Raw genomic sequence first — 24,702 nt, 5'->3', positions numbered from 1 at the left:
GCATCTCAGAAATATACCAGAGACTGGCAACACTCACTGTGTGGTTAGAAAGCAAATTTTCTACTTACAGTAGCTCCTTCCCAACTTGGCTGAAAAATTTATTTGAAGAATGGGATTTAGGAGATGGTACAAATGCTATTGTTAGGATCAAAGAACATCTTTAAGCCTTAAGGTGCTTGAGAATTGCACCGGTTCCACAATGAGTGGATCTAATCAATTTATAAAATCAGTAACATCTCTTCAAAAGGATGTAAGGAACCCTTATCAAATGAGTATTGGTGGCATCAGACCATGCTACAGATCAATTGGCCTATAATCTTCTTTTTTCCCTGTGAAACAGGTAAAGGGAGCACCACACTGCCATTGACAGAATTATTAGTCCAATGTTAACATTGCTTTGCCATGTCCACAATATAGAGTTAAGGAGATAAAATTATGTCAAAAGACCACTTTGGATGGAAGAGAGTTTCTCTGTTTCACCTCCAACTGCCCCTCCTACGACTTCATTTCATTGTTCAGAATAAAGTTTTCAATCCAAGATGCAGGTGTTGCACCGAAGTGGTGCTGGTGAGTATGTCCTGCATGATGCCCAAGGAATGGGAGTGCTCTCATATATGAAAGAAAAGTATGAAGACATTTCAGTGAACCCCTAATTTAGCATGTAAACATCCAGGCTGCATTTGCCAGCACCTAACACACTGGGCTTTGGAAGGTCTAGGATCAAAAAACAATACTTTTTTTTCTAGGTAGGATTTAAATAAGCATTATAGAACTACTTTAGCAAATGAATTTATTTATTTATTTACTTGGCATTAATGTGCTGGATAGCTTCCTTGAGTAAATTAAAATGACCTAATAAAACATCCAAATGTTTCAGATGACTCTATGGGCCTTAAAAGAGGATTATCATGTGACCATATTATTTAAGCATTTTTTCAGGCACAATTAAGAAAACAATGATTGGAAAACTATCCCAATTGGGACAGATAACATTTACGTGGTATGTGGGATGATGGGAGATTTGAAAGTGCTTTTTGTTACACTACCGACAGTTATGAAACAAATGATCTGGCTCTAACATAAACTGTTAAACTGAAAACATGCCAGAGGGAGACAGCTGCCAGTACATTAAAAAGTAATTTTCTCAGACAACAAAGACTTAAACCAATCATTTTATAAACATATTTCTTTGCCCAACCAGATTTTGCTAATTCTAATATTTCGCCTACTGCATGGAGAAATAAAGTAAGCTTTTGCTTACATGATTTGATAGGAATTTCCACTTGGGAAGAACAGATGGTGCTAAAAAAAACCAACAAGGGTAACAGCATTATCGGGCTTTCAACTACMAAATCCATTCTTTCTACACATTTAAAATGGAAGCAATGCATRTCACAAACTCTGACCACAGCCAATTCACAATTTGCATTGACATGACAATGGTTCTCAGTGCTGAGAATCACAGTTTGAATTATTTTTCTCCAGATTTGTGACAAAGATTTTGGATTATACATGAAAGACATGGCCAAACTTGCCACTGGTGCAAATTTGGACATTCTTCTTAAAGTGGTGTATGTAGGGATTTACACAGCRCAAGGACTCAAAGCTACACTTTCCAATCAGTCTATGCCATATTTCATGCTGAGCAAGGTGACTGCCTGGACAAGTCTTAGGGAAGTTGGGCATCCAGACAAGGCTCAGAAYGCTGTCTTTTCCCAAAAATAATTTTGTACTTTCATAGCATCACCCAAACATCTATTCCTGGATCCCCCACTCCTGATATCATGTTTGTGACCCTCAGCCAGCTAGGGAAAACAGAGATCCCAAATTACTCTCTCCTTCTGCACCTGCATATTCAATAGCCAAGAAAGTAAAGGTAGGACTCGAATTCCCAGCAAAAGTCTGAATTCCCAGCTCTCATTTCAGAAAATAAAATAAAATTCAAAACCAAGGTGATCCATTACCTAGACTGCTGTGACTCCCAAGAATCATGAGGACTGAGGGGACCAGAAATCTCAAGTTCACTAATTCAAGCCATGGAATTTATGAGGAGGGAATGGGGTGGCCCTATGACCTTGTTAATATGCATGTTGGCATGGATAATTTTGAGCTGACAAGCTATTGCAAGGTAACATATATTCATTTACTTTTCCTTTCACACTTGTTCAGCAAGCAATATCCTGACAGAACTATTGTCTCTGGTTTTATGTGAAACTTATTTTACCAGTTACTTTTCTAAAAGGTACAGTTCCTGGCGTTGCTTTATAGAAAATATTTTTCTTTTCTTCTTCTTTTTGCTTGCTATTCTCCCCTTTCTCCCGTCCCTTCTGACACTTCTCCTTCCCTTTCTTCCATCCTTTCCTTAATTTTTTCTGTACTTTCCTCCCCTCTTCCTCCCTTCCTTCCCTTTTTCCTGTAACTAAAATCTTAGCCTACTGTGGAAAGAAAAATGAAAAATTGCCTGTATGGGTTATAAAGACCCACAAGCCACACCAGAAGTCAAAGGAAACGTCCTTTGTATTTATTTCTAAATTCCATAATTTGAGTCCAGGTTCCAATGGGCTTTGAAAACATGGAACTGATAACAAGGTCACCACTAGGATTTAAATCCAGGGCTCTCTTTACAGCACAGTACTGAAAATGGCAGGCGGCAGCCATGCACAGATACAATCTGTTAAAGCAATAATAATAATCACTACTCAGTGTTCCTCTCTCTCCAGAGCGGCACCACTGATGAAAATGTAATCTGATGTATTTTAAATATGTCATAAACAGGAAATACTAAGACAAGTCTAACAGCACTGGCTGCATCCACCATCAGCAGGGCCCACAGCTGCTTCCTGAGACATGGCAAGGTGCTGGCTCCACTCTGCAGCACAGGGGGGAAAGGGCTACCACATAAATCTGCCTGCCTGGKGTCTGTCTTTCTCTGATATGGACCCTGCTTATCTAGCTCTGCCTGGTTCTGGAAGCATCTGCCCTGAGTGGGTGGGAGAGCAGCTGTTCTCCCATCCTGTAAGCAAGAGTGTCCCAAACCCCAAAACTCACCCTGAACCTAAAAGCTCACCCTAAGCCCCAGTCAGGCACAGCCCTTTAGCACAGTGCCATCCCTGGCATCACTCCCCTGGCCAGGTGCTGCTCTCCCCAGCTGAGCAGGATGATTCAGCACTCCATAGAAGGTAAGCAGAGATGCTGCCAAAGCCTTCTCCAGTGTGTTGATCTCTACACTGGAGAGCTATTCAGGGCTCCCAGCCAATTTTCAGCCTGCACACATCCATCATCCCCTCCTCAGTCTGGCGATTTCAGTCTGGAGCTGCTTAAAGACCCAAAACTAACTTAGTGCCTGTCTGTTTCTAGGACTGGGTGGATCTGCAGTGCAGATTCAGGCAAGCCAGTGTCAGCAATGCTGCATCCCTTCTGTGCAGCCCTGTCACTCCTGGGCACACCAGGACTCCCAGGGGTGGCACAGTGGCAGGTCCTGCCACCCAGAGAGCTACCATGCTCCACTACACAGCAACGGGTACAGCAATAATGAGTCAATGGGAGCATCAGTCACACTGTGACATGGAAATGTTCCCACATGGGCTAATGTGTAAGCTAGAGCTCCTCAGCTCTGAGGGAGCACCTCAGCCAAGTGTGTAGTGGGCATTTACCCTGCAAGMACCGGATCTAAACATGCACAACCTGGTCTTAAACAAAACTTGCTGTGGAATGTGCCAAGTCACACAGAAGAAATCTTTTAAAAGCATGTCACTCCTAATTTAGGAGATTTTATTACAAAAATTGTTTTGAGCACACATAGAAATAGAAGATAGAAAAGGAAAAAAATTGTTTTATTCTCAGCATCTTAGTCATTTTCATGTAGTCAATTAAATCAGCATAAACTACACCCATTTTCAGTTCAGACTTCACTTGGAGATAGGATGTTGCATGTTGTTGCTGTAGACAGAATTTTCCCAGGAAGGAACAAAGGAGTGCAGTCAGTAACTTTCCAGTTTCCAAATGTACAGTCAATAGCACTTTCTCAGACACCGATGGGCACACACATTGAGCTCTTGCTGAGCATAAAAACTTCTGATACCAGGCAGGCCCTGAGGCCAAGTTAGACAGTGAAATGATGGTGGGACCCTCCTCTTGGAGCCACCTGTAGTGACAGTCTCCTTAACCAGTGACTACCCTGTTCCTGATCACTTGCTGGAACAGAAACAGGAAAGTCAGCTTCAAAGCAAATATTTAAAAAGCAAGCATTCTGGTTTCCATTTTTAAATCACTGTTTACTCATACTCTCCATCCTTTTAATGGTTATAAAAACGGTATTTTCTTCTATCTACACTGGCATCACAAGTCGTTTTATCCAGCTGCCAATGAAATTATAATCTTTACTCTCAAATTTGGGAATAAATTAAGTATCCAAGAGAGAGGAGCTCAGGGAGTTATWCAAAACTGGGAGTTATACAAAACTGTATATTCTATATGACAATTCTAAAYGCACTATTCTTAGGTGTGAGGCCTTCTTTGGGGGAAATTAAGCTGAGATCCTCATTTATATTTCTTTCCTTCAGACAGTATTTTTTAACCAATGTGTATCACAGACAGCCATTTCAGTAGCCACCTTTACCTGCCAGCCATCACCTCATCCAAGCCCCCATGGCTATTGCATGAAGATGAGGGTAATGTGGAAAAAGAGAAGACTAGATTAGTATATCTGCTAAGTATGGTCTCTTAAAAAAAAAATGGTGAGGTAAATTATACCTAACTAGTAGCTAGTGTCTGTATCTGTAGTCTCTACCAGCCTTAATAACCCAGGTACACTCTGTAGTTGTAGTGAGAAATTTTCAGAAATCCATTGTGCACAGAGCCATCGCTCAAAGCAGGCATCTGTGTTAGGGAAACCACTGATCTTTAGCTTTGGACAACCATGCTGCTTTCCTGGTTTTGCACCATTTCCTTTTTCAGCTACTTAGCTCTGATGAATTGTAATGGGAGCCATTCTGGGTAATGCAAGTGAGAGCGGGCTAGAGCAGGCGAGCTGCTTCATAAATTGGGCTGTTTGTTACAGCTTTTAAGTTGCTTAAACAGCCACACTGATGAAATGTTGGTAACCATCTGCTACAAACATTTGTAAATAAATATAAACCAACTTAAATATTTCCTGGCTTCTTGCTCTGTTTTAGGCATGAGTTTCTTGTTTGAGGAATTTTTTWAAAAAAATTTACCTGTAGTTTATACACAGGCTTAATTTCTTAAAATTGTTTAGTGACCTGCAGATGATTTCACTACACTGTTCTTTGGTTCCSCTCCATGAAAATTACTCATGAATGAGTGAAGAGGGAAAATGCCTAATTCTGAAGACAATAATGATGATGATTATTATTGATATTATTTATCATTGTCAAGGCAAACTATTAAACTTTAAATTMTTCATGGAAGACTGGTTAGAGAGATTAATTGTAAGCTTTCTTTAAATCAATTTATTCTGCAAATCTGAGCAAGTGGGACAAACTTGATCTCCTTTACAGAAGGAAGAGACTTCAAAGAATTTAGGAGCTCTATCCAAAGCTCAGCTGGCTCTGTAGAAATAAGAATGGAATGRAATTTCAAAGTCTGAATCTTTAGTTTAGGCCTAGCATCAGGGTTGACTGTGTCATACACAACACTCCTCATTTCAATGCATCCTATTCAATGCTTCCTCTMTGACTTGTGATCACATAATACCTCTTCTGTTTCTGTAACAAATGCTTAATGGRAAAAATAATATTATGAAAATTGTACTACAAATCAGCTACTGGATACTTCTTCAAGCATCTACCACAATAAATGTTACTTGTTGACTGTTGCTTTCATTTTGTACCAGACTGTCCAAAGGAAACAAATGATGCTTGCTCTCAGATCTCCTTTCCTATYTGACAACTTTGTCTCTGCAACAAAAAGTACCTCCAAGCTAAGACTGTTTTAAGGGAAACCCACAATTTGGGGAGGGTGTTTAAAATATTATGAAGAAATGAAAGGACTTCTTGGTAACTAGATTTTCCTTTTAGAGTGCTACTTTCTGACAACAGGTAGTTAAGTTTTACAGCATGATTTTACAACTTCTCCAACATACCAAGACCGTGCTAATTTTAGACATCTTTTTTTCTTTTATTGGTGATCTACATTGAGTTATCTCTTATACGAACAATACTTCTAAATCAATTGGCAAGATGTAATGTAGTAGAAATGTCTTTTAATTTTTTTAAAAGTTCAAATATTCCTTTTCCACTAGAGAACTAGATCATGTATGAGCATAGCTGTATTATTTTGCACAAACCAATGATCTTTTTATTTCTTTGCTTGCTTCCACATGATTGCAATGCTTCTGAAAGCTGCCAGGATGCATTAAAATCATTCATGAATTTGTAATAAGGGTCTTAGGTTCCACACGGCAAGTATTTTTCAGTAGAAAGGATACATTGCCAAAGGATTCATCCTTGTTAATAGCATGCTCTGTAGTTGTGAAACACTGGCCTTTCAGACTTGAGCAAATAATTGAATGTCCTTTTGGCTCTGTTCCCTTAATGACCCTCTGGAATAGTGCTGGATCCTAAAYTCAGAGAGTAAATGGGGTCCCTTTTTACTTGGACAGGCTTCTAAGTGTATTTGATATCCTGCTGTATATATTAAATAAAAAGTGAGGCTTGCATCTGAACAAAGTGTTCAGGGAAGTAGGAGGAGCTACTTGTTTCTTTTGCAGTGATTTGAAAAAAATATTAAAATTGACATCAATAGAATGTGAGAGTGTGAGTGTGTGAGTGTGTGTGTGTGTGTGTGTGTGTGTGTGTGTGTGTGTGTGTGTGTGTGAAAGTACCAGAAGAAGCAGTTGGATGTGTTAAAAAGGTATGTGAACAAAGAGAAAGAACAAACTGACCTAAAGATAAGGTTCCAAACAGGACAAAGAACAAGTTCAAAGCCACAAAATACACAAAGGCAACATACATTCATGAAATTCATTGATTTGTGAAGAGTGAAACAAAATAGTGAGGCGAAGTATCCCAAGCACCATTCCCTCCTAGAGAATATAAAAAGCAAGTTCAAAATCAGTTCACTTGCCAACCAAGAAACCCAGAGGCACAATGAGGAATAACAAACAGCATCCTTATTCTCTGTGTGATCACACACACGATCTTGGCGAGACCAATTGAACACACACATTTTGGTATTTCCCAGTATGTRGGTGTGAAAGCATAAAAAGAAACAGTAACAGTTTGCAGAGATTTTTTTTATAAAATCACATTCCCATTCCATAAGACCTTATGCTGAACTTTATTACACTCACTTCATATGCACTTTAGTTCTTCAAAATCCTACAAAAATGAGCTCCCAGGTAAAAAACACACACATCCCCCTGGCAAAGATGTTTTCTGCCATTACTGTTCTGCAGCTTTATGGAAGGCTGAGGGTTGCACCGCAAAGAGTGGCTTCACAAAGCCATGGCAACAGAGGGGGTCTAGGCAGCTTGAACGAGAATCCACATGGAAAAAATTGTCACAAGTAGACATAGCCAGCACAAAATCTATGCATCATTTAAACACTTATTGAGCCTTTAAAGCTAGACAGTAAATGGATTACAGGCCTTGACTGTCCAGGTTTCATCATCTTAAAACACTTCAGCCAAAGAAGACAGCAGTAAATGAAGGTCTTACAGATTGTGTGATGCCTTTATGGTAGTGGCAGATCATGCAATATATTTTCTTTAAAACAACAGAGGAAGTTATACTGAGTCTTCCAGAATGATTTGAAATGAAAGCTTATGTAATACTGTAGAATCAGTGTGGAAGCTTGGGARATTTATGAGCTTGATTATAACATGAAAAATTCGAGTTTCAGGTTGCCATCTCCGATCCAGAATATTTTTCAACTTTTCGTGAAAAGCTTAGTTTCTATGTGCTGAAAATTAAGACACTTGCTGTGGAAGCCTGTATCTCCTGGCTAAAGCAATGTGCCAGTCAGAGAAAGTCAGAAGTTGGAAACTGTTATTTCCTTGGTGCAAAAGGCAGTACCTCCTAAGCTATTTCAGATCAGTCTCCACCTACAGACAGATCAAGAGGCCTGACACTATCACCATTTGGGCCTGTCTCATAGCAAGGACAGAAGCAGACAGATGCCTAAATGAGGACTTCAGTGGATTCAAGATGACCAAACTGTGTACCATAAAACCTGTGCAGTGTCTTCCTCTGAATGTGTCTGACTTCCCAGGTGTCCTATCCAACGTCATGCTTTGGTATATTAAAAAATTTCTTCATCCTCGGAAAAATTGAGTAGTTCTGCACAAGCCTGTCCAAATACTTCTTCATATGAGGGCATGGACCCAGCAAGCACAGACCTGCAGCATCAGCCACTTCAGAAACAGCAGTGGCAGCAACTGCTTTCTTAGCATTGACAAAGCATGAGCAAGATATATGTGAGATGCTGTATTCAACAATTCTTTAAAGGATTGATGCAGTCTCAGAAATCCCAGCCTCCTCTCTTTCCTCTCTCTCCATTCTTCCCAGCCACTTCCTTGTGATGCTAAAAATTCAGGTTTCCTCACACACTTCCCTCAGAAACCACTCAGTTCTTGCTGCACTATGGCAGAGTTTGTAGCAGTGGAGCAGTAAGCATTAGCAGTCATAACAACTTCTTCATAAATGTCTGCAGTGCAGTTATTTCTTCACTTCTGGGGGCTCTGAGCACTACTCCCAACATAAACATGGACAAACAAAAGATAAGAACATGATGTAAGTAAGACAGAAATCTGCTGCTCACTAGCCCAACACACCCAATGCTGCCAGCTGGCTTGTACATGTCCTATTCAAATGGCTGCTGTGTCTCACACACAGCTGAGGCTAATAAACATGGCYACTAAGAGGAAGCCCCCACTGACTGGCATCTACCATTCTCCCTTACCTAATTTCCACATATTCAGATACTTTCAAATGCGTGTTTTTATTTTTCAAAGCAAAGGACACGCGTAAAGAATGGTTTAGACTGTAAGTTTCATAACCAGGCTGAAAGAACCAGTCAGCTTCAAACTATTCCTTCGGCTCTGAAAATTCAGCTTCAGGGATGATCCTCCATGAAGCTCGTTTTGGAGCTGTGTCTATCACACATGTGACCTGTCACCTGTGTTCCTGAGAGCCGTATGTGTCTGTTGGAAACGAATTGTGTTTAAAGGAATTCCAATGTTCTGAAGTCTCCCACAGGCAAATCTGTAACCTCTGTGCAGAATTTAGAGGGGTAAGGACACCAGCCATTATCTGATGATTTAATAGCATTTAGCAATCAGGCTACTAAATTGCACTTAATAGTATTTCATAAAGAGGGATAGCTTCATGCGAAAAAAAAAGCACAGCAATGGAAACTGTCATTTATGATCTCATATGTACTTACTTTGGTTCCACTGGGATTACTGTTCTACATGAATCATAGTGGGACACTGATGGTTTGGCCAATGCTCAGACAGCACATCAGGGAAGGGAATTGTATATGATAACGTAACATCCTGTTTGGAGGCTTAAAAGGCAAAAATCCAGCAGTAATCATTTCCAAGGGTAGTAACTCAGTTCTTATTGCCTTCATAACGACTCCACAGTTATTCAGTCAATGAAAATGGAGTCTGATATTGAGCATCAAGAAGATAAATTAACAGTAAAATGAGCCTTACTCACACATCCACCACTTACTTCAGTAGAGGACTGCAAAACCGCACAATGTACTCATAAAGTACGCTGCCCTCCTCTGTAAGGTGCTGAGATGGCTGAAACGGAGGCAGGAGCAAGCCCTTTATTAAATATTGTGTGAAGGAAAAAAAAAAAAAAGCTGTTAAAATTTAGTAAGTAAWTTTTTCGTTGGAATTAATGAATAGTTCATAATATAAAGGCCTTTTGGTTTACCCATAATTTTGGCTGAGAGTGAAAACACAACAAAATTTGTTTATGAGCTTCAGATTTGGCAATAACAATATGCACGAAGTGCCAAATGCCGGGAGGTTGGCCTTATTAATTTTTGTATAAGAACCACTATTCCAGACAAAACAACTATAGTCTAATTAATTAAAAGCAAACAAACAAACAAACAAAACCTCCAAAACTGATATAAACSATACCAGTCAAACCCAAGCAAGTTTAATCTCGTTTGAAGTAAGCTTCCTTCTTGCCTCTCTCCCCAGCTCCAGGCAGTTCTCTTCTGTGTCTCAAGTCATGCTGGAAATAACTCACAAAGCAAACTCTTGGCTGAGGACCCCAAATGTCTTATGGTCAATGAATACATCCCCTGAAGACTTGCCTTACATCTAAAATGGAATAAAAAGGATCCTACAATTAGAGCAGCTAACAAAACAGTCCATCCAAAATAAATCAGGGGGTTATCATCAAGYTGGATATAAGACAATGAACAAAAGCTAATGAACAGAAGACTCACAGTGTCATGTCTAAAATTAGACTGCATTGACAGTTGCATTGTCACGGGTTTGTGGAATACTCAAAGATGTATTATCGTTGTAAGCATCATATATATCTTTATCAATTTGATAATTACAGCTTGTTCAGTATATTGCTAATTCAATGGGTAAGTGACAGGATAATTTCATACAGGAACAAATGATGGAGTTGGTATTAAGAGAGACAATTAGTGCAAATCGCAACACCGAAAAAAAAATGTGAGCCGCAAGTCTTCTGAAGTTCCTGAAACACAGCACAAACATAAGGGACAGCATTACCTCTGTCACTGCCTCCCGACACAGGTGGTCAGTCCTGAAGCCAACTCTCTCAGTCATTTGTACAGCCAAAGCCAGCCTTGTTGACAATACATGACACAGCAAAGTACCAGCATRGGAAAAGAGATGGGGACATGGAGCTGGGAATGGAAGGAGAGGATGGGAGAAGCTGGTATTTAAATAATCCGAAACTGACATGGAATCATGCCTTCAATGGCTTAAAATAAGCAGGGTCATTTTGAGAGAAATGAGTTAAGGAATGACCATATGAGTAGCAATCCTGGCATGCCTGAGAACATTTCACCCTCTGTCTGAAACAAGGATGAGGAGGCAGGACAGGCTGTGGAAGACAGAAAGCTTCTTCCAAGTTGGACCTGGCTGGAATTTCCATGATGCCTGGCATAGCACTGGTTTCACATGCCTTATCACACCATTGGAAACTGCATATAGCAGAGTGATTCTACTCAGGAGATTTAATGAAGAAACTCCAGCTTATACTCTGAAGAAATCCATCCAACTAAAAGAGAGAAGGGAGAAAAGTAGTGGAACAATTTTCCTTGTATCACTGTATGAAATTATACACTGTAAATGAGCAGTAAATTACGAAAAAAAAAAAAAAAAAAGAAAAAAATATTGAAAAAAGGAAAAAAGAATCGCTGAGGCTTCAAGACGTCATGCCACTAAAACAGACATTTCTTGAACCATCTGGATAGTTCATCTGATTTCAATCAACTATGTGTTTGCAAAATGTGTGGTTTGATCCATATGCAGAAGTATTTCAGTGAGCTGGGAAGCTACAAATCATAACATAGGTCTGGTGCGACTCCTTCAGAAATCAATTTCAGAGCTCCCATTACCATAACGATGCTAATAAACTGGAAGTTGCACAGATGAAGAGAAAGAAAAGTTTGTTKCTGGCTTAAATTATGATTTAGAAGATTGCAAAACCCCTGAAGTGGGCATGCACTCCAAGAATCACAGAATATATGATGCTGAATTCAAGACTAGTGAAGTGCAGATTAGTAAAGAGATAATATATGAAAGTTTTCTGAAAAYCAGGGTATTTTAGACCAAAATAGCAGGGATAACCTCACAGGTAACAAGCAGAAATGCAAAGCTTGGCAACTGCTGAGGACAAAGCAACAGCCTGGTGTAAGGGCAGGCTCTGTCAGGTAACAGATCCACGCACAACTGTTCCCGCGCTTGATGAAAGGCAGGTTCACATGAGAACGGGACAGCTGCTCAACGAACATTAAATGTGACAGGAACAAGCCCCTACAACAGCAGTTCTATTTTCTACACGACCTCTAATACTGCAATTGCCTTATCCATTCAGCTTGGTTTCACTGACGCCTCCTGGTCCTCATGCCACTTTACTCTTACAGTTATAACCTCTTCTATAAAATCAGGAATATATCTGCAGTTTTCCTCAAGTACAATCGACTAYAGCATTCCTTGAAACGTCAGAAAATTGGCTTTCCTTTCAGACCATGCACATTTTYACACAAAAGCCTTTCCAGCGCCGTTTTCTGCTGCCATAGCCGTTTCGTGGCCAGAAGAATGGGCGCTTATTTAAAGTGTCAATAATAGAAAGTAATAAAAGYGTGTCACATCCTGAGGCGCCGGGAGCTGCTCCTGAAGGAGAGCTGTGGAGGGAGCACGACCCTTTCCCGRGTTCTGTCGGTCATTGTCACACCATTATCGGATCAGCCCGATCAGGTCAGCTTTGCAGTTCATTTAGTGCTGGAGGGTGGTGGTGAGCAGCGAGGATGCTGAGAGCTTTAGGTGTTTGAAACTTTTTTTTTTTTTTTTTTTTTAAATAATAAGATGCTGCAACTTCAGCTTGCAGAGACACCGCTGTTTCTTTCAACTAAAACCTTGCTAAGTGTTTTCAGCCCACCCTCATTAGAATTTTAACACCAAACCAATCCACGACAAAACCAAAACCAGCCACCCAACCAAACCCCGAAACTGAGCTCCTTCAGCACGGAGAGCCTCTGTAGATATACATGGATCATAATTTTAAAACCAAGCGTTAGTGAAACACAACACCGCTAAGTTTTATGTCGGCGGCTGGTCCTGCCAATCTAATTGCAACTCGCAATCAAGGTGACTTTAGGGGAAAACCTTCCCCTCGCGGGGACAATCCCCTCATAGGGTCGGTCCGCTCAGATGGACAAACCCCTCATAGGGTCGGTCGGCTCAGATGGACAATCCCCTGATAGGGTCGGTCCGCTCAGAGGGACAATGCCCTTACACGGACAATCCTTTCACAGACTCGGTCCCTTCAGAGGCACTATCCCCTCACAGGCTTGGTGCCCTGGCAGGGTGCATCCCCGACAGGACAATGCCCTCAGGGGCTCGGTCCTCTCAGGGGCTCGGTCCCCTCACAGCAGCGTTCCCGCCCCTCCTCTCCCGCCCCCCGGGCCCCCTCAGCCCCGCCCCCTCCCTCCCCGCCCCCCGGGCGCGCACGTGCTGGAAGCAAACACGGCGCGGCGCATGCGCGGCTCGCCCGCCCCTCCCGCACCCCCCCCCGCTGGGGGCTGGCGGGGCCGGGGGAGGAGCCTCAGTCTCCAGGCGCCTGATTGACTGATGTCATTTCCCCGGCTCCGTGCCGCGCCCGCCCATTGGCTGCTCACGGACCGCTATCTGCACCGCGCCGCCTGGTTGGCTGTTGCCGCGCCGGCCGTTGCCCTATCGCAATTCGGGCCACGCGGATTAGGGCCCCTAAGCCCCGCCTCCTGCTCGGGCCCCTCCTTCCGCCAGCACCAGCTCCGCCTTCCCCGTCTTTTCCCGTCTCTCATTGGTGCAGCCCGGCTTCGCTCCTCCCGCGCGCCCGTGCGCTGAGCTCTCCGATTGGGTGACGGCCGAGCTCGCTCCGGTCCCCTCCCCCGCTCAGGCGGCAGCTGATAAAGTTTTGTTCGGAGGCGCTCGGGCYCCGCCCCCTCCACCCGGGCCCCGCCCCTCGCGAGCCCGGCCCCGCCCCCGACCTGCCCGGGGGGCGGCCGTTGGGGCGCGCGCGCGCTCGCGCCGGCGGCACCTCCCGTCCYCTCCCTCAGTCCCGCTCGGTGGCCGCGGCGGCAGCATCGGCGGTGCCGGTCTGGGCAGAGGTGCCTCTTTCTCCTCCTCCGCCTCAGCTCCGCTATTTCCCGGGCACGGTGAGCACAGCCGCGCGGAGCCCGGCTCCCCTCCCGAGCCGCCCGCTCCGCGGAGGGGGAGCTGGGGCGGTGCTGGGGCTGGCGGGGAGGCGAGGCGGGATGTTGGGATGTTGGGATGTTGGGATGTTGGGAGGCTGCGGGGGCTGCGGGGCTCTGCCCCCGCCCTGGCACCGCGGAGCCGCTGCGGGCGCGGCCGCCGCTCGTCGCGGCTGGCGCTGGTCAGGCTTGTCACCCGGGACCAGGCTGGGCTTTCGCATCGTATTTCATGTCCGTCGTATTGCCGGGGAAACTTCCCCAGCCCCATACAACTTCGAGCAAAAAGGCAAAAGAAAAAAGCCGAAGCCATTTCATTTAATGTTACAGCTGCTGGAAAACACAGCCCGGCAAGTTCCTCTTAAAATATAATTGCAACATCACTCCTTTAGAGGAAACGAGACCTGGAACATAGGACCGCAGGGAAAGCACTTAATCGCTCCTTTTGTGTAACGTGGGAAAAGACTGGGCTTTTCTGTGCCGTAGGACTTCTCCGCTGGGAGGTTTAATGTCTTTTAAAGTATTCCGAGGCTTTCAGAAAGATTTTAAGTGCAAATTGCTCCTGTAAGGCTCTAATCCGGTGAATTGGAAATGATGTTGGATGTTGGAAGACTCTGCTGTGCTGGTGTTTTTTTTTGTCTTTTGGATAGAAAACGCAGATGGAACCACACTGGTACTGGACGTGGCTGGTCTGAAATTGGGGTCTATTCACTCGCCAGCCGATGGTTCTGACACCCCTTTCTGAAACTTGTGTGCGCTTTCTTCTGCCTTTGGCTCGACTGACCTTGCTCAGCAGAATCCTTTGTATTATTGGTACTTCCAAATCTTGTGTAACATCTGCCAGTGCTGTAGAAATACATGATGTAGTTTGGGTTCTGGATGTTCGTCTTGCTTCCTGTTTGGTTTTTCTCAGATCTTTTCGAAACTCGGAGGCTGAGATTAATGCTTTTCTTTTTTCYCCTCCTTTCAATTCAACAGATGCAGTTTATGTTGCTTTTTAGTCGCCAGGGGAAACTGAGACTCCAGAAGTGGTATGTCCCATTATCTGACAAAGAAAAGAAGAAAATCACAAGGGAACTTGTTCAAACAGTATTAGCCCGCAAACCGAAAATGTGCAGCTTCTTGGAATGGAGAGACCTGAAGATTGTCTACAAAAGGTGGTTCTGTCTCACTAACCTCGTAATAGCCATACATCACAAACAGTGTATTAAGTAGCAAGAAAATAATGAAGCGTGTTTTTGTTTTGTTGTTTTTTTTTTCCCCTTCCCTCTGCTGGTTACAAAGGAGACTGACTTTTCCCTTGAATCTAATTTGATAACCAAGCAGGAATCATTCATGTGTAGGAAATCACTCATGCATTTAGAAATGTACTGAAGAAAAGAAATGAGCTTTCCTCCTACTTTCATAAGGAGTGGCAGTTCTTCTTGGTACTCTCCTTCCGTTCACACAGTACATGCATGCTTCATATTTGTACTCGTTTTAGATTTAATAAGTAATAAAAATTTATATTTACTTCAAACAGTGGCTTTATAAATCACGTGAAAAATGTAATGTTTCYCTAAAGCTTCATAGAAATAAGAAAATAATTTTTCAAAGTACCTGGTTTGGGTTTTTTAATTTTTTTTTTCTCTTCAGTGCAAAAAGGCGCTTTTTGTGATTGAAGAAATCATGGCTAGTTTTCTTTTGGGAGAAGTACTGTATGATTTTCTTCACAATAATTTCATTTTTCAGTTGGTCCCTACCCTTTCTAGGAGTATTTGGCAAGCATTTTTTAGCTTTGTGCTGATCTTTAGACTGTATCACAATGTAGTGCKCTGATGATAATTTTTCTCAGAAATGATACTAATTCTACTGGTGTGGTAGGCTGCATCTCTTCCAGCTAAAGCTGGTACTACAAAGCCTTGAGTTATTTCTCTTCCTTAGTTAGTTGTAAATTTCAGAAGGTTTATGCATTCTTGTTTTCCCTTGGAGATAGTAGATAATTTTTGCCCTACAGTAAATACAGTTRTATTCTCCATAGCTAGGACAGAAAGAACTGTACCAGAAATGAAGAGTTTTTAACTTTTCCAGGATAACAAATGAGCAGTATCGAATATATTTAGATGTTTTAAGTCCTAGTTTCATATTGCTTTATGTACATAGATGCATGTAAATATTGGTGTTCTGTCTAATGCATGTGGTTCTTCAACACGAGGGGGAAAGAGGATAAACAATGCATGAGGCTGTGCTGAAAGTACGCAGAGTTTCTTCTTCCACCTCTTGATTTCCTCACAAAACTTCTTGAACAAGCTTGCTCAAGCGCTTGCTATGCTTCTTGAARTGATAGTGCCTGCAAGTGCTTTTTCAGCTGGGTATTCATGGGACTRAATCAGAAAAATGAGGCATGAGTAGTTTGTTCCCTTCCTTGCCCAGTCTTGAACTGCAGTCGCTGTTCCAGGGGATGATTCCACGCGGCTGCTTTCCCTCCCTGTTTATTGCTGTTAACAACTACTTGCCATGTCCTTTTGTGTCTAGAGATGGTGGAAATTTGGGTAGGACTGTTTGAATTGCTGAACATTGTGGTGTTCTTGCATCTTGGTAGTGTATTGTGGGTCCTGTGGTCAAGGGGAATGAAGGAATTTGCTGGGAGATGTCTATGTCTGGCTAAAAATGGTCTAAATACTGCAGTCTGTCTGCTGGACTGCTGGTGTGCACAGCTGACTGCAGCAGCTTATTTCACTCTCTGCAGACCAATCTGGCACAGACAGTCTATGAAACTGCTAAAGAGGAACTTGTACCAAGCTAATGAGCATCTCAACTTTTTTTTTGGCTAAAACACCACCAGAAGGACTGGGTATTAAGAGGGGATAGTTTAAATTTCATATTTGATAACACTAACAGCTCTTAGGTTTGTGGGACTTGTTCCCATCATCACACTGTACTTAAAGATGATGAGTGCCAGCTAGTGGGATTTGTTTGTAAAGGGTGACTTTTTGTAGCTGGAAAGGTAATGGCTGAAAGATAAACCCATCTGAAGGAACTTTGTGATTTGCAAAATTGCAGAAGGTGCTCCCAGCTCCTGTCGAGCACCTCTAGAGGATCTCTGCTAAGATTTGTTCTTGTCTGATCTATTGCTGGGAAGGATCTGAAGCTGCTGGTGCAAATGTTTTTCAGTATAAGTTGTAAAAGTACGTGCATATTGCCATTACAAGTCAAAGTGCTGAAATTCAAGTGCTGGTTTTGTTTTTAGTATGTTTTTGTTGTCTRTGTGCAGGAGAATTGAATCTAGATGTGGCAGCTCAAAGAATGGTTGGCATTACTAGAAGTATCTTCAAAGGTGTCATTGTTGTCCCTTTTGCAAGAACAGAATGATCTGAAATGCAAAGTTGGCAAGGCAGTAGCTTTAGCTTCCTTATGATACTTAACATTTACTAAGACTGCTGGACTATTTTGATTAGCCTCCTTAGCTCTGTAGCACTTTATAGGGTTTTTTCTGAATCTTCAAGGAAATGGATCTTAAAATTCACCTGAACGTGTGTGAAGTGACTTTTATTTCTCTCTAGTTTTATACATGTAACATTGAAAATGGCTGCAACACAGGCTCAGTCATTGCCTCCTTAAATTTTTTTCCTTGAGCACTACAAAACACAGGTGCCCAGCTTTTGTCATGGTTCATGAATTGGCTTATATCTATTCTGTAGCTGGGTTGGAAGATTGTTTTTTCAGGCTGATAGACACCAGAAGATTAAAAAAAGGATGTGAGCTTCTAACTTCAAGAAGCATAGAGATTTGAAGTGACTTGCTGGGAAAATAAAAAATTAAATAGGGGAAGCCAGCAACAATTGCACTTTATGAAAACAGAGGGGGAGTCATCTGCAGACAGCTGATTAGAAACTTAACAAACACAATTAATGTGTTTGCTCTTCACACTTTGTCATTTAAAAAGTAACAGTGTTTTTGGAGCATATAGGGTAGAAGTTCATGAAGCTTTCCCCCTGTGGCAAAAAGTTGTATTAAATGTTAAAATTTCTGATTTTACTAAACAAAAGAACTTAAGATGGGATTTTTTTTTTCTTTGAAGACTTCTCTATTTTAGCTTCTGGCAATATGAGTTATTTTCATTGTGTGGTATATTGCAGTCAAGATCAGAACTTGGAGAGCAACTGATTTTATATAAATTTTACTTTGTTAGCATTTGTTGAACTGCATTCATGGTACTTTGTTGATTAGTTATTTGATTAAGGATTGTTGTGGCTTTGCTTTTATGTGTCAGTTTGGAACTGTATTTGGAATATGATATTATGAAACTACCATAGCTTTTGCTGCCCTTGATGTGGCAATTGTCTTTTACTTTTGCACARCAGAACCATAATTAGAGGTTATATTAAAGACTTAGAACAGAATAAGTTTTAAAACTTTCTTTCTACCCTCCCTCCACTGAAAGAAGCAATGACAGAGCCCATTGTGCAGGTATTGTGCCTCTTACAGTATTGTGAACTGAAGGTACAGCCTTGTGGCCAGTGGGATGTGCCCAGCTGTTGGCATGATCCCTGTTTTTCTTTATGTATAACTAAGGAGCTGGTTGTACCTGTTAAAAGTATTACTATGGTGCTGATTAGGTAGCTTTGTAAAACTGTCTGAATGCAATGATTACAGTGAATTAGATACTTGGACTTGACAATTTTAATTAGATCAATTCTTCTTTGTACAGTGTTCTAATTTGTTGGCACTAGGAAGACCTCAGTATCAAGAAGCAGCAGCTTTTTCCTGGAGAATTAAGAATTCTTGTTCATTTTGAAACTGCTAGGGGCTATAGCCTCGCTGAAATAAGAAGCTGGAAAAGTGCTTCATTTTGGTAGACTCTGTCCTGCAGTCTCAGAAGTTCATGTTTTATTTAAAGAAATGTGTAAACTTCTTAGGGATGAGAAAGAAATCTTTTGTCTAGCACAACTTATTAGTGGTCCCAGTTTTCATTGGCTCAACTATCGCCAAACCACAGATTCTCGGGCTCCCTTGAGCACTTTTTTGCCTTCTGGTTATCATTTACAGTTCGATTCTGTTCATACCAAACTTTGTAAGCTTAAAACTTCGCAATTAAGATCTACATGCAAAGTGGCATAGATACGGACAGACTTATGGCTTGTTTGCAGGTTTATCTGGTGACAAATTTCCAGGGATGACTTCAAGCAGGTGTTCTCTCATCTAGGAGAACACCACTGAGCTGGGAGGATTTGCAGGTTGTCCACTGCCTACCTGTGAGAGCAGAAGAGAACTCTGCTGAAGCATTGCCTGCCTGTTTTGAGACTTCCCACTACTGAATTAGAACAACTCTTGGTGGGGAGATGTGTGGATTTGTTTCCTGTCAAAAAAAAACCTGAGGCCATCTGTCTGAAGGCAGGAATTTTCAGAAGTATTTATACCTGTGGTGTTGCCTTTTTGTTCTTTTATCCTGTATTWCTACATTTTTAGGTGATTTTGTCCAAACCGTTTTTGGTCTCTCCGGTTTTGATCTCCTTTCTGATAAGCGGAGGATATTTATCATAAAACATTTTCCTAAATGAGGGTAAGCAGCTGAGTTGACTCTGAAGATTATTTAAATAATATTTGGTGAGATCAAAAAAAAAGACTGCAATTGCATTAGGAATAAGCCAGAATGTTTCTTACAGATTGCTCTTTATTTACTTTTGTGTAAATACTTTTCTGTCAGGGTTTGCCTTTTCGCTTGGTGCGTATGAAAGACAAGTTTCTGTCAGGCTCATTAGGAAGAAACTGTTTCTGCACAGCAGAAATCTTTCTGAGCCCAASTAGAGCAGTCTACTCGTCTTTGTGTGGACACTGTACATGTAAACTTGTACACTTGGCAAAACTTCTAGTGTCTGCTSTGGATTGTAAGTGGACGCTTTTTTCCTGAAGCCCTGGCCTGCAACGGAAAGAAATTTTAATAAACCATTGCCTGTGGGAATTTGGATCGGAAACATTCCTTTGTAGTATGCTCATCCTCTTTGGTATGACTTGTTTATACTCTTCTACCATTTGCCATTTAGGCTTATTAAATTTGCATTTGTTTTCTGTTGTTGAGTAGAGATCCGTTAGTCATGGCTTCTACTTAAAAAATAAATACAAAAATATTCTCTGCATATAATAATAKATACCCAGGCCTTCATTTTGTGTTGATGCCCACTGAGTAGTTTTTGTTTCTTGGTCTTATTTCTCCAGAACTGCAGTTGGCAGAGCTTGAATGTGCAGTCTCCTTGCTAGCTGCCAAATACGGTCTTTTGAAAGTATGTTRCGTTCTCTTTTAGATGAGGACACTGAGAGCAGACCATTTTCTAGGAAAGTACTTTGTGTTGGTCTCCCTCTCTCTCCTCCCCCTTCTTTTCCTATGAAATAGTTTTGTGCATCAAGAGAGACTCTTAAGTATAGGGGAGGATGGTGGGACTGTCCCATGCGGATAAACTTTAAAATACTTGAGTCAAATTTGATTTGATAAGGTGTGCTGGTATGTGGTTCACCTTGTGTATATGCMCGGTAAGGAAACGGTTTTCATCCTAATCAGCGCTACTCATCTGAAGGTGATGAAAGCTTTGTTTAGATGGATTTGGACTGAGTGCTGGTTATTAGTGTAAATGTCAAATAATGTGTCAATGCTCTTTTTTGCTACAATGAAATATGATAACATGATGGAGCTTGACTTAACAAATTCCTCAGTGGGTTTGAAAGCATGTTTTTTCTTTTATAATTTTTTTTCCAGTACTTTAAAAAATAGTTTAGGTTCCTTATRTAGATTGAATCTTGCAAGCAACTAAAATGACTGTAAATGTCCTTGAAAAATTAGTGAGGCATAAACAGAACAGTGTAAAATCAAAACCTCTGCTCAGATAGGACTTCTGATGAGCTGAGGAATCCCTGTGGTGAAGAGATGAAAGAGCAAGGGAACAAAGGTGTTGTCCTTCAATGGAGGTGTCTTTCTCTCTTCCCCCATCATGTTTTTTGATAGGATAGACAGTAATATTTTATAGTAGTTTAAAGATTTTATATGAAAGCTATTCTGATTAATCATTCATTTTGAAGCCATAGCAATTTGATTCWGAGCAGAGTGGGAGAAGGGGGGACATTTTCATATCATAAATGGTACTGGATGAGTGTCTAGGAGACAAATTTGAGCATACCTGAAAATACAGTAGGGTTTTTTCAGGACTTCTAGCAAAAACCTAACAAGTCCCAGCTGATAAAACATGCATAATGTTTAAAAGCTGCATGGATTGMTCTGTATGGAGAACAAATGCACACCTTAAATTTGGCATTCACATCTGAATCACTTCTTTTTCGCTACTCGGAGTGCTTGATGTAACCAGTTGTCCCCTCTAAAGAGGTAAACAAAAGCTGTTTCTGGTTCATGTAAATTAGCAGTTACAACAGGTGGTACTTGAAATCTGGTTTGTGCCATGTGTGACTGAAAAGCATATGGTTTTGGCACATTAGAAAAGACTAAATGGGGTTTTCGTCTTTCATTCCTGCTTTGTTTTTTTATCYGCTTTTTTAAACATGACTTGAACAAATCTGTGGTAAGGCACAGTAGAAATGAGTGGTCTTTTTATTAAAGTGGAACTCAGTCATTTTTGAGGAATTCCCTGTCTTCTAAGATGGAAATGGATTGCTAGAAACAATTTGATAGCCTCTCATCAGTCTGATGCCAGGRCAGTTAGTAGGGATTAAGTTACTGACTTAGTAGTAATTGGGGTTTATGACATTGGTGTTGGTTTTTGGATTTTTWAWTTTTTTTTTTWAATTCTCTGTGAAGACCAAACCCTAATTGCTTATTCAGTTTATCTTTCTTGAGGCATTTTTCTATGGTTTTTAATATCTGTATAGCTTATATGATAAAAGTTTAATGTTGAATCAGGTGATCAGCTCACTGGTGTATGAATATTACAGAGAGTAGAGAAAGTACCTCATCTCAGAACTCTCCCAGGAGGTCACAAAATCAAATACATTTAGTTTTCCAACCACCTCTTTGGCTATTTTAGTTCTGTCAGMTAAAGCATGGCAAAGAGTGAAGTCATGCTTGACTTGGAGACCTATCTCTTCTGTACCTGTGTCTTCTGGTTTTTCAGCCATTCTTTGGTAGGACTTGCTTGGCTGTGGTTTGAGGTTAACAATATGCTGAACTTGAGTGTGAAGGACAGCTGAGAATGTGATACTCCTCAAGTGCATTTGTTTTGCTTGTGCTCAGGTACTAACACCAGGATTATTTTATTATTACAGATATGCAAGCCTCTATTTCTGCTGTGCTATTGAAGATCAGGACAATGAGCTAATAACTCTGGAAATAATTCATCGCTATGTAGAACTTCTGGACAAGTATTTTGGCAGTGTGAGTTAGTTTCTTTGTATTTTGTCATTTTATTTTATGCTCACAGCACTTTTATAAGAACATAAGCAAACAGTAATTGAAAAGGTGCATTTAATACATTTTGTGTGGCTTGCTTGGCCAAACTAAACCAACAGTTGCTTCTATTAAAATACAAAATTAAATTATTGATTGGGGAGAAGAACTGTTATTAATCTGCAGTTAATTGTCTATATTTATTTCATTTCATTTCATAGTAGTCTCACTTGGGGTCAGATAAAGCCTTACTCTTAGCAGGAAGCTTTTCTTTTCCCTGGCACTGCTCTAGTGTGAGCACTTCTTACATMAGCTTCCAAAAGAGGCAGTTGGTTGTGAAGTAGCAGGAACAGTAAGGAGAGACAAGACAGACATCTGCTTATCCAGACAGCAAACACAAACAGCTATAGTAATGTACATGAGCACTCCTAGAAAAACTGCTGCTCATTCTGCCTTCCTTCATAGTCCTGAGTATGAAATGCACTGACTGAACAAGAAATTTGAGATTATTTTTTTTTGTTTTCATGTCTTTCTGTAAGACTGTCAGCTGCCTTTGGATGCATTGAACTTTCATAGGTTTATTCTCTTGYCTCTTGAGGAGMCACGTCTTACAGACTGCTGTGAATTGAACCTTTTTTAACAATGAAAGCATTTTTCAGAGGTTGCTCTAACTGTTTTTAACTCAAGCAAAAAACATGATGGGTTTTTTTGTCCTCCAAGGACTCATTTTTAATGTTGCCCCATTCTTTACGAGGTTATAGCTTTAAGTTGATGTCTTGTTGGTAAAGTTTGGTGAAGCTGTGAACAAGTTAAGTTTTATGAGAGAGTATACCTCAAGCAAGAGTATCCTCCCACTTTGCAATAATGCTTGATTTTTTTTTTTTAGGTGTGTGAACTTGATATCATCTTCAATTTTGAAAAAGCCTATTTCATTCTGGATGAGTTCCTTTTAGGAGGGGAAGTTCAGGAGACTTCCAAGAAAAATGTTCTTAAAGCCATCGAACAAGCAGATCTTTTACAGGAGGTAAGCAAATCCAACTTCTGTGGCCAAAGTGTCAGCTTGGTAGGCTGTGACTCAAACACCTCCTGTTCCTCTAAGCTTCTTGAAGGTACTTTTTAGCATGCTTAGCATGTAGTTTCTAGCTAGCTATTCTAGTCTGCTCTTTCTGTGTGGTTTGGCATGTGTGTGTTGTAACTTACTGTGACTGTATTCTGCTAGTACATGCAAGTGTCTGTTTTATGTGCATACTTAGATAATTGTAGTTCATGCTAATTTAACTTAGTGTTGTTCATGTCTTTCATTTGTTTTTTTTTTATTAATTACCATTAGTTTTTTTGTCATACCTGATGCATGTTCACTTCTTTACTGTTTCATTGCTGAAATCCAGAAGCTAGACTCTCTTCTTTGAGACTCATTCAGGTATAGTTCTAAGTAGTTCTTAGACCTCCTTTTCTGCTGTAGGTTGCTTACTGTGGAACATTTCTAAGCTGACAAAGCAGTAATAGTAGTGCCATAGAAACACATAGAATAAARTATAAGACCATTGGTTTTCACTTTGAATGCTTTTGTTATTTGTGGTTACTGTTGAAGAATGACAGATTGCATGTCTACCATTTTTTTAAAAAACATTTGATGTGAAGGGGTTCAATGGTATAGGAAAACTTAATATAATTTCTCCTTATTTCTCCATCCTATGCTGTTTATTTTGTGTTTATTTGATTTTGTTTGGTTTTTTTTCTTACTGAACTGTACACTGTTAAGGTCCTTGAATGTCTAAAGGGAAACGAAAAAATTCTGATGTGCCAATCATCAGTCTTGTGTGCAAGTCAGTGGAACATATGGTGATACAYCTTTATTTTATAAAGTGCATTGAAGTTCATTGCTTAGATTCTATATAGTTCTATAGATCTAGTTGCWCTATTTTCCCCTGTATGTGAACCTTCACAAAATTTGTTATTTTGTCCTGTGAATTAATTGCTTAATTCTCTATGAGCCTTCTGTGTTCCACTTGGTAGTCTTCCGTTGGACATAATATTAGTAGGATGGGGAAGCACATGGTCTTTACCCTTGTAGTTGTGTTTGTAATCCCTTCAGAATAAAGGCAGATCCACTGCATGTTAAAGTTCTTGTCATGAACAAGGTCAGCCATTGCACACAGATTTGCTACCCTGTTTTTCTAGAAAGGAAATACTTGCACTTATTTACTTCTTGTGTTCTGATTAAATATTTTAAGTCCTTCTTTACTCTTTGAAAGAATTATCTTAACCAGAAGTTGTCTTGCAGTTTACAAAGATGGGAGAAGAAATAATCTGTTTATTTTCTTAAAATCAGTGACTATTTGTGTAATGTTAAGAAGAAATATGCTGAGGCACAAATTGCTGAGTAATCAATTAGTCCTTAATACCTTTGCCTACTT

General features: G+C 40.8%; 1 protein-coding gene across 4 annotated transcripts in view; it reads left to right on the top strand.

Annotated features, from left to right (window-relative positions):
* Positions 1-13,728: 13,728 nt before the first annotated feature.
* AP1S2 (adaptor related protein complex 1 subunit sigma 2) overlaps positions 13,729-24,702 on the top strand; it is a 29,825-nt gene continuing 18,851 nt past the window's right edge. For all 4 annotated transcript variants that reach the window (XM_057375109.1, XM_057375111.1, XM_057375112.1 and 1 more), the window contains exons 1-4: positions 13,729-13,887; positions 14,899-15,077; positions 22,165-22,273; positions 23,172-23,309. In XM_057375109.1, the coding sequence (XP_057231092.1) occupies positions 14,899-15,077; positions 22,165-22,273; positions 23,172-23,309 (426 nt within the window). In that variant the 5' untranslated portion in view covers positions 13,729-13,887. The remainder of the gene's footprint in view (positions 13,888-14,898; positions 15,078-22,164; positions 22,274-23,171; positions 23,310-24,702) is intronic.

The sequence above is a fragment of the Malurus melanocephalus genome, unplaced genomic scaffold (genome assembly GCF_030028575.1).
Source record: "Malurus melanocephalus ecotype Western Australia unplaced genomic scaffold, MMel_1.1 scaffold_239, whole genome shotgun sequence".
Taxonomy (NCBI): Eukaryota; Metazoa; Chordata; class Aves; order Passeriformes; family Maluridae; genus Malurus; species Malurus melanocephalus.
The sequence above is the reverse complement of the archived record's forward strand: the minus strand, read 5'-3'. Positions and strand labels throughout refer to the sequence as shown.